The sequence below is a fragment of the Macaca nemestrina genome, chromosome 11, assembly GCF_043159975.1.
Source record: "Macaca nemestrina isolate mMacNem1 chromosome 11, mMacNem.hap1, whole genome shotgun sequence".
Lineage (NCBI taxonomy): Eukaryota > Metazoa > Chordata > Mammalia > Primates > Cercopithecidae > Macaca > Macaca nemestrina.
In genome coordinates, this window is record NC_092135.1 from 61,601,497 (window position 1) to 61,616,130 (window position 14,634).

General features: G+C 36.9%; 1 protein-coding gene across 3 annotated transcripts in view; it reads right to left on the minus strand.

The window, feature by feature from the left end:
* LOC105483329 (fidgetin, microtubule severing factor) overlaps positions 1-13,634 on the minus strand; it is a 140,882-nt gene extending 127,248 nt beyond the window's left edge. The window contains exons 1-2 of one of the 3 annotated variants that reach the window (XM_071072863.1): positions 13,070-13,634; positions 12,135-12,304 (exon numbers count right to left, since the gene is read on the minus strand). Coding sequence is in view for 1 of the 3 variants with exons in the window: in XM_011744158.3 (XP_011742460.2) it covers positions 12,135-12,159 (25 nt within the window). In the remaining 2 variants the exon portion in view is untranslated. The remainder of the gene's footprint in view (positions 1-12,134; positions 12,305-13,069) is intronic. The other 2 variants (XM_011744158.3, XM_011744159.3) reach the window with 2 other exon arrangements.
* Positions 13,635-14,634: the final 1,000 nt, after the last annotated feature.

A 14,634-nucleotide genomic window follows, 5' to 3' on the forward strand; every position in this document is an offset into this window, starting at 1 on the left:
ATCTTTTAATTTTTTAAAGTAAGATTAATAAAATATTAACCGGCCGGGTGCGTTGGCTCACGGCTGTAATCCCAGCACTTTGGGAGGCAGAGGCGGGTGGATCACCAGGTCAGGAGATGAAGACAATCCTGGCTAACACGGTGAAACACGTCTCTACTAAAAATACAAAAAAATTAGACAGGCGTGGTGGCGGGCGCCTGTAGTCCCAGCTGCTGGGGAGGCTGAGGCAGCAGAATGGCGTGAACCCAGGTAGGTGGAGCTTGCGGTGAGCCGAGATCACGCCACTGCACTCCAGCCTGGGTGACAGAGCAAGACTCCGTCTCAAAAATAACAATAATAATAAAATAAATAAAATAAAATATTAACCAAGTGATAGTCTCCTATGCTTTTATCAATTCAATTCACCAAACATGTATTGAATACCTATTATAGGTCTTATACTATACACACATGTTGAGGAGATTAAAAATAAAAATGAATTAGATGTGTGTGCTCTCAGGAAATTTACAGTTTCATAATAGAGAAACACAGATGCCTAGCAATCTATAGTAGGAGAAAGATGACAGTAAGAGATCTAAAGGAGACATTTCAAATGTTCTAAGGGACAATTAAGTAGACGTCGAAATCAATCCTAATTAGGGTGCCTCAAAGAAGTCTTCATGGATGACGCAACATCTGACCAGGATACCATAGTCCTAGTAGGATTTCAACAAGCGGAGAAGAACATGCCAGGAAGCGAAAAGAAAGTGAACAAAGACTAGTTGCTGATAAAGTACAGGAAAAAAGGTATTGCTTTCAGTTTGATAAAAGTCCACTTTTCATACTAAATATTTTAAGGATTTGAGGTCCCTAACTCCACAGCTTAAGTTAATCTGATTGCCACTCTACTGAAATCTCTTACAGGAGAAAAGCATTAGCTAACTAATATCCATCAACTCTTAAGATATTAGAATCACTGACACTTTTGCATGCAACCAATTAGTAAGCATATTTAATGAATGCTTATCAACTCTTCTGATGGGCTTAACAAAGTAATAAATGGTCCTTGAGCTTTCTACATTGTTTCCAGGATAATTTTTGGAGTTTCTTAAGAGAAACAAAAATATTTTGCATCTTTTAGACGACTAGCAAGGTCCAAGTTACATGAGTTCACTAGTCCATGACAAAGCAGTCATGGAGTAGACAAAACTGCAAGAAATCTTAGTCGTCATCGGATCACCTCAATCATCTCTTCTTTTATAAAAAAGTAAACTAAAAACTAAGGCTCAGCGAGGTTGAATGGCTTACCCAAGGTAACAAAATGATAGACTGTGGGCTTCTGCTGACGCTGTCCTTCGTCATTGTTACTTTCCTGAGGTATTCTTGCAAGCCTGACAGAAATGTTTTCGAAAGTCTAGATAGGTTGTTGAACTTCAGCCAGATGATGAACTATCTGTACATGTCATTAGTATATTCAGTTCTGAACAGATATCTTCATTTTCCTAACTTCAAATCAGGAAGAATGACATTTCTTAAAAGGTGAAAATCTTAAGATCTCTTGAGATATATAAACGTTTGGTTTATGTTAGAATCATCTGAGGAGCTTAAAATTTCATCAAACTGATCTAGTGTAGGGCTTAGGCAAAAGTTTTTTATTATTTATTTATTTATTTTGCTTGTTTGGGGTTTCTATTTGGTCATGAAGTTACAGCTAGCATTTACTGAGTTGATATAAAATTTAACATCACATTTTTCTAAAACCAATTCAAAGTATTAACTATTTCAATGATTTCAACTTCCATAATGGCAATAAATACATTAGTTTCCAAAAGAAGCCTTAAAAGACATATACCTCCATCTTCAATGGATTTTCTTCTGTCACTTCATTTGTGGCCTAAAAAACTTGAGTATGTTGACAGAGGAAAAAAAAAGAGTCTGAGAATAATTTGAATCATCTTTAAAGACATATATATATATATTCACAGTTTTTAAAATTATGGAGACAAAAATGAGAACAGTTCTTTTAATTTGCATACTCACAAATCCCATATAGTCAGGATTTGATATAGAATCAGTTGTTCCTAAAACGGAGAATACAGTTTGTTAAAATAGTGCTACATGCTATTTACTGAATATTAGTCAATCATTCTTAATAAGTGATAAGTTTTTTTATATAATTAATATTAGGGTTTAATTTACAAAATTGCCAATATCATTTTGTGTAACAACCACATGAAAAGAGTCTTTAACCTTAGCTTTGCCTCAATGACTTTCTCGAACTTGTGCCTACTTCCCCTATTCCTACATGTTGTCTTTCATCAAGAAGGGCAGGCTATCCATGACAAAAAATGCTGCTTTACTTTTCCCTAATATAAAGCCTAATATTATCCCCTTAATTAATTCAAACTACCTCTCATGATCTAAATATCATATTCCAGTGGCTGAAATGAAATTTGATTTTCCAGATGATCAACTAATAACCAGCCTTGCAGATAAATATCAAAAATTTTTTTAAAAAGAAAGAAAAGAAAAGAAAAAAACAGCTCTTCAAAACGGTACACAGCTAGGTAGGTAGGAAGATGGCCTAGACAGCAAGGTTCTTGGTGAGTATGCAAATAGCAAAATAGCAGAAAACATTTTCCCCCTAGCCCTAAGCAAAGGACACCAGGAAGTTGCTAGAAAATAAAGACAATTTTTTAAAATTATGTATTTAAGTATACACGTGCATTCGAATCATATATCAGCAACACCTCCCATCTTAGTGACTGTGGCATTTTGGTGTAGTAGGGTAAAATTTCAAGGAACTGTCATTACATGGTGGTAAAATTGCAGATTTTTTACCCATCATTATAAACAAACCTATACTATATGTTGTACTGTCCTTACTAGATATCTTTATAAATAAATAGTACAAAATAGTTTACCTATAAGCTCTTTTTATTTTATGCTAAAACAAAACAAGACAAAAATCAAAAAAGTAAACAAAAAAGGCGTTATAGCACTGTATGTGCACATTTCGAGGCTTATTAAAGAACAAAACATAATAAAGAGCTTTCCATTTTTTTGTAATACTTTAACAGCCAAAAATGTTATTGATGGAGATTTCACATCCATGTTTTAAAAAAAAAATCCCAAAATAATTTTGCTTATGTACAATCTTTTTCTCTTTCTAAAGCGATACCAGCTCCAACTGAACATCCATTTCTGAATAAAATTCTACTATCTTACTATCCATGAGTAAATTCATATTGATGATTGGTTGATTAGTACTCTTAGAATTACAGAAAACATATTTTTCCAATTAGGTAACACTTATTGTATTCATAGTATGTTTAAAACCTTCCCAGAGAAAGAAAAAGCACTGTTCATATAGGCATATAAAATTCCAAAGCTGGTAATATGTTTTTCCTTCCAGTTTGTCAGACAAGGATACAAGCCATTCAGGGTCCCAATGTCTACATTTGGGTCCTATCAGTATTTCCCTCCCCAAAACGTTGCTTAATCTTCTGAATAATGCAAATGGAAATCTCTCTTTAAAAGAGAACTTTGTACTCTTTTATGTAGTAGAGTAGAGTCAGTACAGTACTGACTCTACAGGCATAGGACACCACGGTAAGGGCAGGGAGGATAAGACCCACATCTTTTGTAAGTTGGGCCTAAAATTGACTCCAGATTTGCGAGTCATGAATAGAAAGTCAGTTTTAATATAGATGTGCTTTAGAAAGTAAAAATGGCGATTATTCTTAACAAGTTACATATTGGGTATTAGTCTTCAAAAATGACTCATAAAATATCTTTTTAAGTACTTAAAGTCATGAATATGTTCTACTCTTTTACCCCTGCTTGAATGTAATTTTTCATTTTCCAGGAAAGGATACATTTTCTAACTAACCCCGTTAACCTAATTACTCATAAAGAAATACCAAAAGTGTCCCTGACATCAATACCTTCACAAAGAAATATATCTATGCACATGCACAAGAACATATTCCATTTAGATAATCAAAACTGTAATTTTTATTTAAAAGATTCCCTTAGATCCACGTAATTCCTAGCAGTAAAATTTATCAAAAGCACTTAGGTTGCAAACAATAAGACTGCCATATTTATAGCCTTATTTCTTCACCCATATACTTTAATTGAAAAGTAAAAACTATTAAGCATAAAAGAATAAAATACTGTTTATTTCATAGTATTTGTTTGATCTGAAAATGGGGATTGTAATGAAAATGCCTTTAATCTTAAGGGAACCTTTTTATCCTACTCAAAATAATTATCTTGTAAGATTAAAATCAGTGAATCATACCTAATTAAGATTTATAATTTAGCATCATTGAGGTATATGATTTAAAAGAAAGAGTTTACAATATTCAATTTGAAATCGAAAGGTAAAAGAAACGAACACATGAAAAATTTTAAAAAAAACTATTTTTGGCACAACAATATACTATATTGCCACTTATTTACCCATATTCCTAGTTTAATCATTTTTGAAGCAAAACATTTAATATGAAAATACAAGATTCTAAGTATAGGAATAAAGCAGGAAAAGAAGAGTCCCAATTGAAATTTATATTACGGAATTTGGAGATAGAACACAGAACATTAGAAAACATGAATTGTGGCTAGCTACCTACTAAAATATTTCAAGTTGGCAATGGCTTAGTTAATAAAAGAAAAAAAAAAAGATTCCTAAACTGTAGGATAAATTTTTAGTTAAATGGGACACTGTTACAATAGTTATTTCCAAGCTTTCTTTCATTAAAGTGCCTATCAGTGTGGAGAGCAGTGCCTTATTACACAGGGCAAAGATTTTTCTTCTTAGAAAGTCTCATATGTAGCATTCCTCCCCACAAAGTCTAACAAGGCATTCAAAATAAGTTCAATTTTTTTCTTCCTCAAAAATATCTTTAAAGCCCCCCACTTTCACCCCAGTCTTGGATTACATAAAAGAATAGTTACTTTTTCCAAGCTCTTTGATATTTCCCTTCCTGGCAGAGTCATCTGATGTGAGAAATATCTTTTGAAAATAAATGGTGCAACTTCAAGTGCACTCAGATCCATACTTGCTGGACATTCCATCATATCTCAGTTTTGATTTGAAAAAGCCACTTGACTTCAAAATTCAGTTTTAGGTATCTCAATATGAAGTTTGATCTCATTGAGAAGTACTTTGGGAAGCAACGATGTAAATGTTTTGTCCACCTATCAGCACAGAATGTTGGTAAAGGAGTCATATGACTCTAATTTTCAGGGAGAGGGAGGTTATTGCAATACAAATTGAGAAGCTAAGTCCAGGATTTGAATATAGGATACTGCAACATTAGTGTTACTGCATAAGTTACTTTTCATCTTTAATACAGCTGTCACCACATGTTTATATAGCTAAAATGCCACTTTCTAATGTCAAAGTATCAATACTGATACTATTATAACAATGTTATTTGGGAGTTTGCCCCTCCTTCCTGTCACTTAATGAGTATACTTTCGTTTTTTTAATGGTCAGCATTTTGTATCAGATAATGTAGTATTTCTACATAAAAATACTCATTTTTCTTGTGCCTTAACCCAGGAGGGCTAGTGGCAGTACTTGGCAACAGAGAACCTCCTCAGCTCTTACTACAAATCTCACTGAAATTCTCCCATCCCAATTATTCTGGGCCTGGGAATAAGTATTGAAGTATGTAACTACATGCAAACCATTAAAAAAAAAAAGTTCTTTTTAAGAATATTTGCACAAAAAGCCACATGATGTATAGGATATATATCAGATACAGGGCAAGATGAGACAAAAGCAAATATTTCAATCCCCAGTTCAGTTATAGAAAGAGCAGGAGATATTCATGGTTCATTTCCCATCCGTTTTCTTACTCAACTCTCATTAGTATCTTTTTGGGCGAGGCACATGGAATCATTGTGGAACAGTCAGTCTCCAATAGGAAACCTAGTGACTTCCACAAAGTTGGCCTCAGATAAAAGTCTGTAGGTGGTGAAGGCAGGACTGGCTTCACCGCCCTATCATTTGTTCAGGCACACAGGCCCCCACCCCACCACACAACAAAGGGCCCTGCATTTTGTTTAATGCTCTGTGTTGCTGTCTTTAAATTAATTTTTGAACAAAGTGTCTCACATTTTAATTTTGCAGTGGGCCTCAGAAATTATGTAGCTGGTCCTAGGTGAAGGTAAAAATGTCTCTTAATGGTAAGGATAATAAGTCAAAAGATAAGCAAAACATTTAGAACGACATACAGAAACCCACGGCTTCACATTGCACTACCTTTAAAATTTTATTTGGGATGTTACTATTTCCAAGAATAATATTTCATCATGAACTAATGCATGAAAGTAGAGGTCCCCCATTCTCAGATGAGTTTACTCTCATAAATAAATGGCATTTAATCATCAGTTGTTTAAAAAGCATCCAGTTGACATAAGGCAAACAGTTGAATCGGGAAAAACAAAATATATCTATATATATACACACACACACATATATTTCTATATATATACACACATAGCTAAATGGAGTATAATGCAGTTTCTATTCTCATTCCAGGAATATATCCATAAGCAGAATGGAATAAATATGTAAAATACCAGCAGAAATTAAAACATAGGAAAGAAACAGAGTAAAAGTATTTTCAGCATAATGAAATGGGGTAAACGAAAACATTTTATAGGTATTTTACATTTCATATTCTGTAGTATAAAAAACTTTACTGTAAATTATATATCCTTAATAACTGTTTGGTTAAAAGCTCCTCATCCTATGAAAAGAGAACAGAAACCTACTGAGAAGCAAATTTTCCAAAATTACAAAACATACTTTCTAAAAAACATTTCCCAACACAAAAATACCAATACTTAAGCTGAGCTATAGGGTAAAAAAGTTTAACCTTGGGCCTTCATATAATAAATCATGCATTCTACTTTCAAGATGTATCAGTTTCAAAAATGATTGGAAGCAGTGATACTATAAACGCTTTGTGAAAGTCATGAGAGCTAAAATATGAGCAAACATATCCATTTATACATATATTTAACATAAATACATCTAAATTGAAATTCTCCTTTGGATTTACTGCTTCTGATACACCCTGAAACAACAGCCCACCATATGCAATGTTAAGCAAAGTGTCAATATTCAAATAACAAGACAACAAGCAGATTTGTTGCATAAAATATGTAAATATTATTAACAGAAAGTGCCATATGATATCTCATGTTTTGATGGTTTCTGATCACCTATCTTTTCTGCCTCCTCAGTCTCAGCTAAGACTACTGTTGTCAACAGGTACTTACGGATATGCTGTATTGAGGCAGCGCTTCTGAGCAGGCACCTGTGGTGCTGCCCTAAGGAAACTTAGCATACCCCTTGCTTTTGATTTCCTTCGAACTTCAAGGTACCGTTTATTTTGAGTATATTCGTTCATACTCCTTATTCCTACTATTTTACTTTTTAAAATAAACATTTCTGAAATAAAATTGCCCTTTAAACGATAACATCAAAAATATCAAAAAGATCAGTAATCAGCAATCATACCAAAGCAGCTATGCTTAAAATTTCTGCCAGAAGTTAAATGAAAATGTTAATGCTCAAAATTCAAGTTTAGGAAAAAAAGAAGAAAATGACAAAATCCAACCATGGAAAGCACTTGCTAAACTGGCCATTTATTTGCAGTGTGTCAAAAAAATTCTTTCATTTTCAATAAACAAATATATAGGTACAATCTCTCTCTCTTGCTGTGTGTGTGTGTGTGTGTGTGTGTGAATTGAAAGGCAGAATTTTGGGACTTACAAGATTCTAAGTGGTACTCCCAAATAATTTCTAAGTTCAACCAATTTCAATAAAACACTAACTCTTGTATATCTCAAAAGAAAGACACACAAGTTTTTTTTTTAATTGAGAGTTAAAATTTGTAGCTTTTTCTGTACCATTTGTTTATTCTAGTTTATCAATGACTCAAGAAAAACAGCAGATATGCTGATTAATCAAGTTCTATCGATCAGTAGCATATGTCAGTATTTCATACAAACATCTGCAGAATAGTTTCTTCCAATCAAAAATTTATAAATCAATTTAAATTCCTGGTAATTAAATTTATTAGCTCTCCAACAATGAACACAGTACTTTATAAAGAGTAGTATGTGAAATCTGCACTCAAGAATATATTGATCAAAGGTAAAACAGCACCTTTCTATTTCTACTAAACCAAGGTTCTAAAAACTGGAAACTTCACACCATAAAAGCCTGCAATTGTTTCAAATACATCTAGTAATTCTGTTGATTTTGGACCACTAAAACTGATTACTTAATTAGGCAATCATTCAAGGCATCCAAATACTCACACAGACAGAAACAGGGAAGTATTAGCATGGTTGTCTTCACCTTGACATGAAAATTCTGAAAAACAGTACAGACTCCCAAACTTTGTGGATCTGTCCCTAAGCATGTACTGAGTAAGACACTAAATTCTAAAAGGTGACAACCAGAAGCTCAGGAAAAAAAATAATTAACCTATAATGAAATTACTCATTTATCTTTTCAGTTGGTTTATATCTTAAACTATCTTAGAAATGCCAAGTAATAATACAGATGATCTCCATAGATTCTTGGAAATAACTTCCTATTTTCTTCCCCCTGGTTACACTCTTATATTATCACCTAAAAGTAATTAATGAAATTTCTGCACTCTTGTATATCTATCAGAAGTAACTACCTACAAAAAGGTTTTCGAAGTTCCTGCCTAACATGAAAAAAGCAAAAACAAAAACTATTTTCTGTTTATGGGAAGGAAAAAAATATCAGCCCTGGAAACTCTGCTACAGGAGTCTTAAATATGACTAAAGACTAAAACCTCCTATTTTCACTCAGAAGATATCAGATACAGTTTTAAGAATCTTACTGATTTCAATAGAGTCAGGAGAAAGAAAAACACTCTATTTTGAGGGAAAAAAAAAAAAAGATGTTTCTTGAAATAATTCCAAAGAGACCCTATAAACTGTGTTTTTAGGAGAAGAGAAAAGCAAATCAACTCACACATACAGCTTCCAAACAGAAGTCTTACCCTCTTCCAGGAAAACAACAATGAGACTTTATTACCCTGCTATGATTCTTTCATTTCAGACATGAATCATTAGCAAGTATCACACTTCTCAAAACTCCCACCCTACTCTTCCCTTCTTATTTGATGATAGACCCAGATGAAATAACAAGTTGCCTCCAGCAGTGTAAAACAAGTATCCAAAAACTCTATTTCAAAGAAGAAACACTTCTTTGGAATCTTTGCCTCCCAAAATGAAGCAGGCTGCTTCTAACTGCTTTCACAATTTTGTTTCAACTTGGTCATTTTCCTAACAATACTTTCTAAATTTTAAATAATGCATACAACATATTCATTATTCAAGAATACATAGCATGTTTAATCTGATACCTCTATTTTTAAGCTGAAATTCCAAAGGACTTATGTGTCCGTGTAGTTTATATTGATAACCATAAACATGCACAATTAATAAACAATAGAGACGATGTGTGCAAGCATGTTTTGGGGACACGGTTTTTGTAGAAACAATGTTTCTTTTCCAGATAAAAGCTAATTTGTCACAAATATAATGAAGATAAGAAGCAAGAATGAAGGAGTAAAAGAGAGGAAGAAGGTAAGAGGATAACTAAAATTTGAATGAATGAAAAACTCTTGACTCTCTACATATTCTTCCAAAATACTCTTTCAAAATAATTTTGCTTTTGAACAATCTGTTCAAAACGTCCATTCCATGTGCACCAAGAAGCCAGCCATCACTAAATGTATTATAAATGTATATTCTAACAATCATCAATTTATAAAGTCTGGGATTTCCCCTTCAACCTTTCAACTGTTATGTCCAGAAAACTTCACACATAGTGAAATCCTAATAAATAGATCTTGTTGGTTCCAGGAAACATTTTTAAAAATCTATATTGGTCAAAATATCCTTGCTTTTTTTCTGTTGTATTAAATTTAGGATCAAAAACATCAAAGCAGCTTCCACCTCGGACCTAACTTTTAGAGGATCAATGTGACAAGGCAGTCCCTGATAGATGTTTCTCTTGATAAACGACTTGTTCAAAAGAGACATTGTAGCTTTCATTTCCTGACCACAACACACTTTTAATTTGCAACAGCAGAGCTGCCAGAGTGTGAGCACTTGCCCACTTTCTAGTCTTTTAGGTTTGTAGCTCTGGTTCCTTTAGGCCGCACATTTGAGACAAACAAAATCTAAAAATAATCAGAGTAAAGAATTAGAAAATAGGAGCCACTAACGCCACTTTATACATATACACAAGTGTCTACTTTATATATATGTATATAAACTTTCGCCCCTAGTATTCTAATATGTGATAACAAGGCTCCTAAGTTAACATCATTTGAACATCGGACATTTAAACATAGGGAAATGAATTATGTGACTATTATTTAATAGTAAGCAGAGACTTAAGGGGGGGCAATTTACACACTCAAATCTGCTGTTAAATGTCATGAATTATATAATTGCCTATGCCAATATGTTTTTCATGAATTATTGCAATGATTATTATTAGTACTACCTAGAAATCACATTTAAGTATCAATACGGTGAACAGTCAAACCATCCAATTTCTGCTCTCAGCACATTGTCCGAGCTCCGATTTAAAATTTATAAATGTAATATCCTCCTCATCACAGGCAGCAGCCCAATCTGCTCTGAATATATATTACAGCTTTAACATCACAGAGGGAAATCGCCCATCTGGCAATCCCATTCGCTCCAACAGCTCCGGGGGAAAAAAAGCTGTGCTCTCTCCTCCTTAAAACATTTCTCAGGGCAAATTATGTGCATCTAAAATAAACAGTCTTCTTATTGATCGCTTCAAAGTCAACAAGTTCCAAATGCAAAATTCAATCAAATCCTTCCTATCGTGTAAGTGTGGTGTGTATTTAGCTCAGTTAGTCACCAGAGTCCAACCAGAAGTGTATGTCGCGCAACGGGTCTTGTAGTTCCTCTCTTCGTATTCACATTTGTGTTAGGAGAGAGCAGTGACCACGGCCACACTACAGACCCCTGGCAGGTTTGCCCCACTGTTATTTCTTTTTTCATATTCTCTCTTTCCTTCTTTCTCTCTTTTCAGGAGGAATTAATGGTCATGGGGTAAATATAGCAACAACCAAAAAAAAAAAAAAAAACAGTGTAAAGTGGACATATCCTTTGGTTATGCAAAATACTTTAACATCTTTTTGTTGTTGTTGGTCCCTCTCAGTCTTAATTGAATATCACGAAGTGTACACAGGGCACTACCACAAGAGCTATTGAAAACCCCCTCTCACTCCATTTAACTGACTTTTTTTTTTTTTTTTTTTTTGTAAAGAAAGAGGAAAGAGCGATTTCAAACGAAGTCCATTTCAGTGCCTGATTATTTAATTCTGTCACAAGTTAAAAGTAAAAAGCGCTGACAGGCAGACGAGTGAATGGAAAGGGGAAAAAGAAAAAACCTATCCTTGCTCTTTAAAAGACATCAAGGACTTTGGACCATCAAAATATATTTTTTATTTTCATGTAAAAGATACCTCTTCACTCACCCCCCTAAAAAAAAAAACACACTCGGAAGAACCGATTACTCCACAAAGTGCAATCATCAAGAGCAGATAGTCAAACTGCATTAATAGATTGAGAAAAATAAAATTTTCATCCAGTCCTGTTCCTGTGTGTGTACATAGACATAGATATACTTTCATTAGTTAGTAATCTTTCCCAACACTCCTACCCTCTCCCCTTTGCCCAGCCTCCCCCCTCCAAAAAAAAAAAAAACACCCACACTAAGTTTAACTAATTTACATACAATTTGACTTCAGCAGTTATATACATACAGTGCATTACTAGTAACGTGCAACTTCTGGATGACAGCTAAAACCGATAAAAGTGGATTCAAGTAATATATTAATCAAAACTGCAATATACAAACAAGTGATAGCAAAAGAAAAAAAAGCATGGTGACATTAAACATATATTTTATTTTGAAGAAAAAGGAATTCTATATCATGAGCAACTGCTTGCCAAGCAGTCTTCAATGGTTTTATCATGCTATTTCATTTGTCTTTCCTATTTAGATGCAAAGGAAGTAAATTCCAAAACTGACATACCATAAACACTGGTGCTACTGATCATTTCTTGCTGGCAGCACAAAAAGCTGAATTGGATTTCTCACAAGCAGGAATTCCAAAGGTTGCTTTTCATTAAAGCCACTTTTCCTCTCAGCTATCAAATGTCACTGCCTTGAAACGTGGGCCCTTTCGTCAGGTATTCATTTAACCTACATGCATATAATTAAGGGGGAAAGCAACATCAACAAAAAGGGGATCTCAGATCACAGGAGAAGAAAGAAAGGAAAAAAAGCACATGACCAGGAATGCAAGTCCATGTCAATTTCACTCACTCCCATTGAAACTAACAAGAGCTCCGGGGAGGACGGTAATAGGATCAGTGGATTGTATATACCATTAAATTATACATCTTTCTCTCCCGTTCCTTGCCAACAATACGCCCACCACGCTGTACCCCCTCCTAGATGATGTGCTTACATTTTTCTGCAACCGATCTTCTGACATTTTCTCGTTCCCCCAGCCACGAGATTGTAATTTAACCTCAACTTTTTGTGTGTGTGCAAGATTCTTATTTACACTTCTTATTTACTTAGAAGTTAGTTCCCGAAGAAAGTCTAGCCCCACCCTATGGCTCCGCTTTCTTATTTTTTATTTTTGAAGTAAAAAGATAGTAATAAGTAAGCCCAATATAGTGAAAAGCGAGATTCTTGCAATCGCGAACTCTTAATCCCATACTATTGTTGCAATGATTAAGCAGTAAAAATATGCATTATAATGTTTCAGGGCTACTTTGAACAGAGATATTAGACAGCAGGTTGGCGTACAGAATAGAAACGTGTGGAAATTGAATTTAATGTTTACGGCACAACTCGAAGATCTCTTTTAATTACAGGTCTTGGATGTATTTATAATCTTTAAAAATAAAACAAAAACAAATTTAAACAGATGGTAGAAAACTACGAAGCTCCTCTTACCTGAACGCGCGGAGAGAGAACCCGATAGGTTAGCGTAGCATCGATCCGATGTGTTTGCTGATGAATGGAAGCTAGGGTTAAGTGAAGGTGCCTATGATTTGAAATCATTCCAAGTTTTTGAAGGGAAGACGGACTGCAGCCTCTGCCATGTTGGAATTTCAAACCCAAAACAGCTGCTTGGAAGGAGCCAGCATGCCAGAGGCTGGGCGCAGGCGCAGAGCGCCGCCGAGCCAAATTCAAATCACTTTCACACTAAGAGCCAAAGATCAGTTTTCAAAGGAGAGAGGGAGAAAGAGACAGAGGCTGCCGTGAGGGAGAGAAGACGGGAGGCAGTGGCGAGAGGCGGGCAGTGGAGAGAGACAGGCAGCGGGAGGACCAGGAGGGAGAGGGAGAGGCGCACGGAGCCCGCGGAGCTGGAGGGGGAGAAAGGGAGGCGGGAGGCGAGCGGACGAGCGAGCTAGAGACGCGCCAGAGATTCATGGGCAGGGAGGGCTCAATGGCCGCGCCGCGCCGGCCGGCCGGCCGCTCGGGTCATGTTACACGGCCGGGGCCGCGGCGGCCGCCCAGCCTCGCCGACGCGCTCACGCGGCCCGGAGGGGGCCCCGAGGTCATGATTACGCGCGCGGGGACTCGCAGCTCTCCCTGCGCGCACTCTCGGGCGGCCCAGCCTGGGGAAAGGGGAGCAGCGCCGTAGGGGGAAGGGGCCTTTCTTTCCCACGCGTGACCAGCCGGCCCCTGCGCTCCCCGGCCTGCCTTAGAGGGCCCGGGACAGAGCCCCGCTGCTCCTCGGCCCGCGGGCCCTTCCCTGCCGGTTCCCGGCCCTCTCGACAGCTGCGGCCCGTCCGCCCTCCCCCACCCCCTCTGCGCACTGGACGGGATCTGGTCTCGAGAGCCCGGACCTCACCGGCACCCTCCCCGGGGCCCCCAGCACCAGCCAGAAAACGACTTGATCTGCTTAGAAGAAGCAACTTCAGGGGGAAAATTCGCGTTCACCCAGTTCCCCTCCCCCGCCTCCCTATGAATAAATAAAATCCTAAGTGTCTAGGTGTGCGGTCCCCTCTCGCGCTCCCTGGCTCCCCTCCCTACCTCCCCCAGGCGGCTTGGGCCGGAGAAAGCAGCGCCCGGGGGGCCCTGGTGTCGGCGGCTGGTGCGCAGGCATAGACGTTAGGCTTCTGCCTTCCCAACCCCCCTCTATGGAGTAATCTGGGGACCCAGGAGTGGGAAGAGAGTAGGGGCTTTGTGGTGCTGGGAGCCGAAGAAGAATGAAATGTGCAGTTGAGTGTGTTGCTCGCATCCCAGGGAGCAATGCAGTGCTGATTGTCTGTTGCTGAGATAGCCTTTTGTTCGGAACATAAGGTTTAAGAAACACACACACGTTTTCTGGGGTCTCTTGTTAGATGTAAATGTGCGGCATCCAGACGCTTACTATGCAGTGTAAGCTCAGTTGGTTTACTAATCACCCCGCCCCACCCGCAAACAATCAGGATCATTTGAATGGGAACCTCATTCAGACTTCTAGGCTGAGAGTATTGCCTTCAACCTATTTCATTCTAGACTAGCCAACC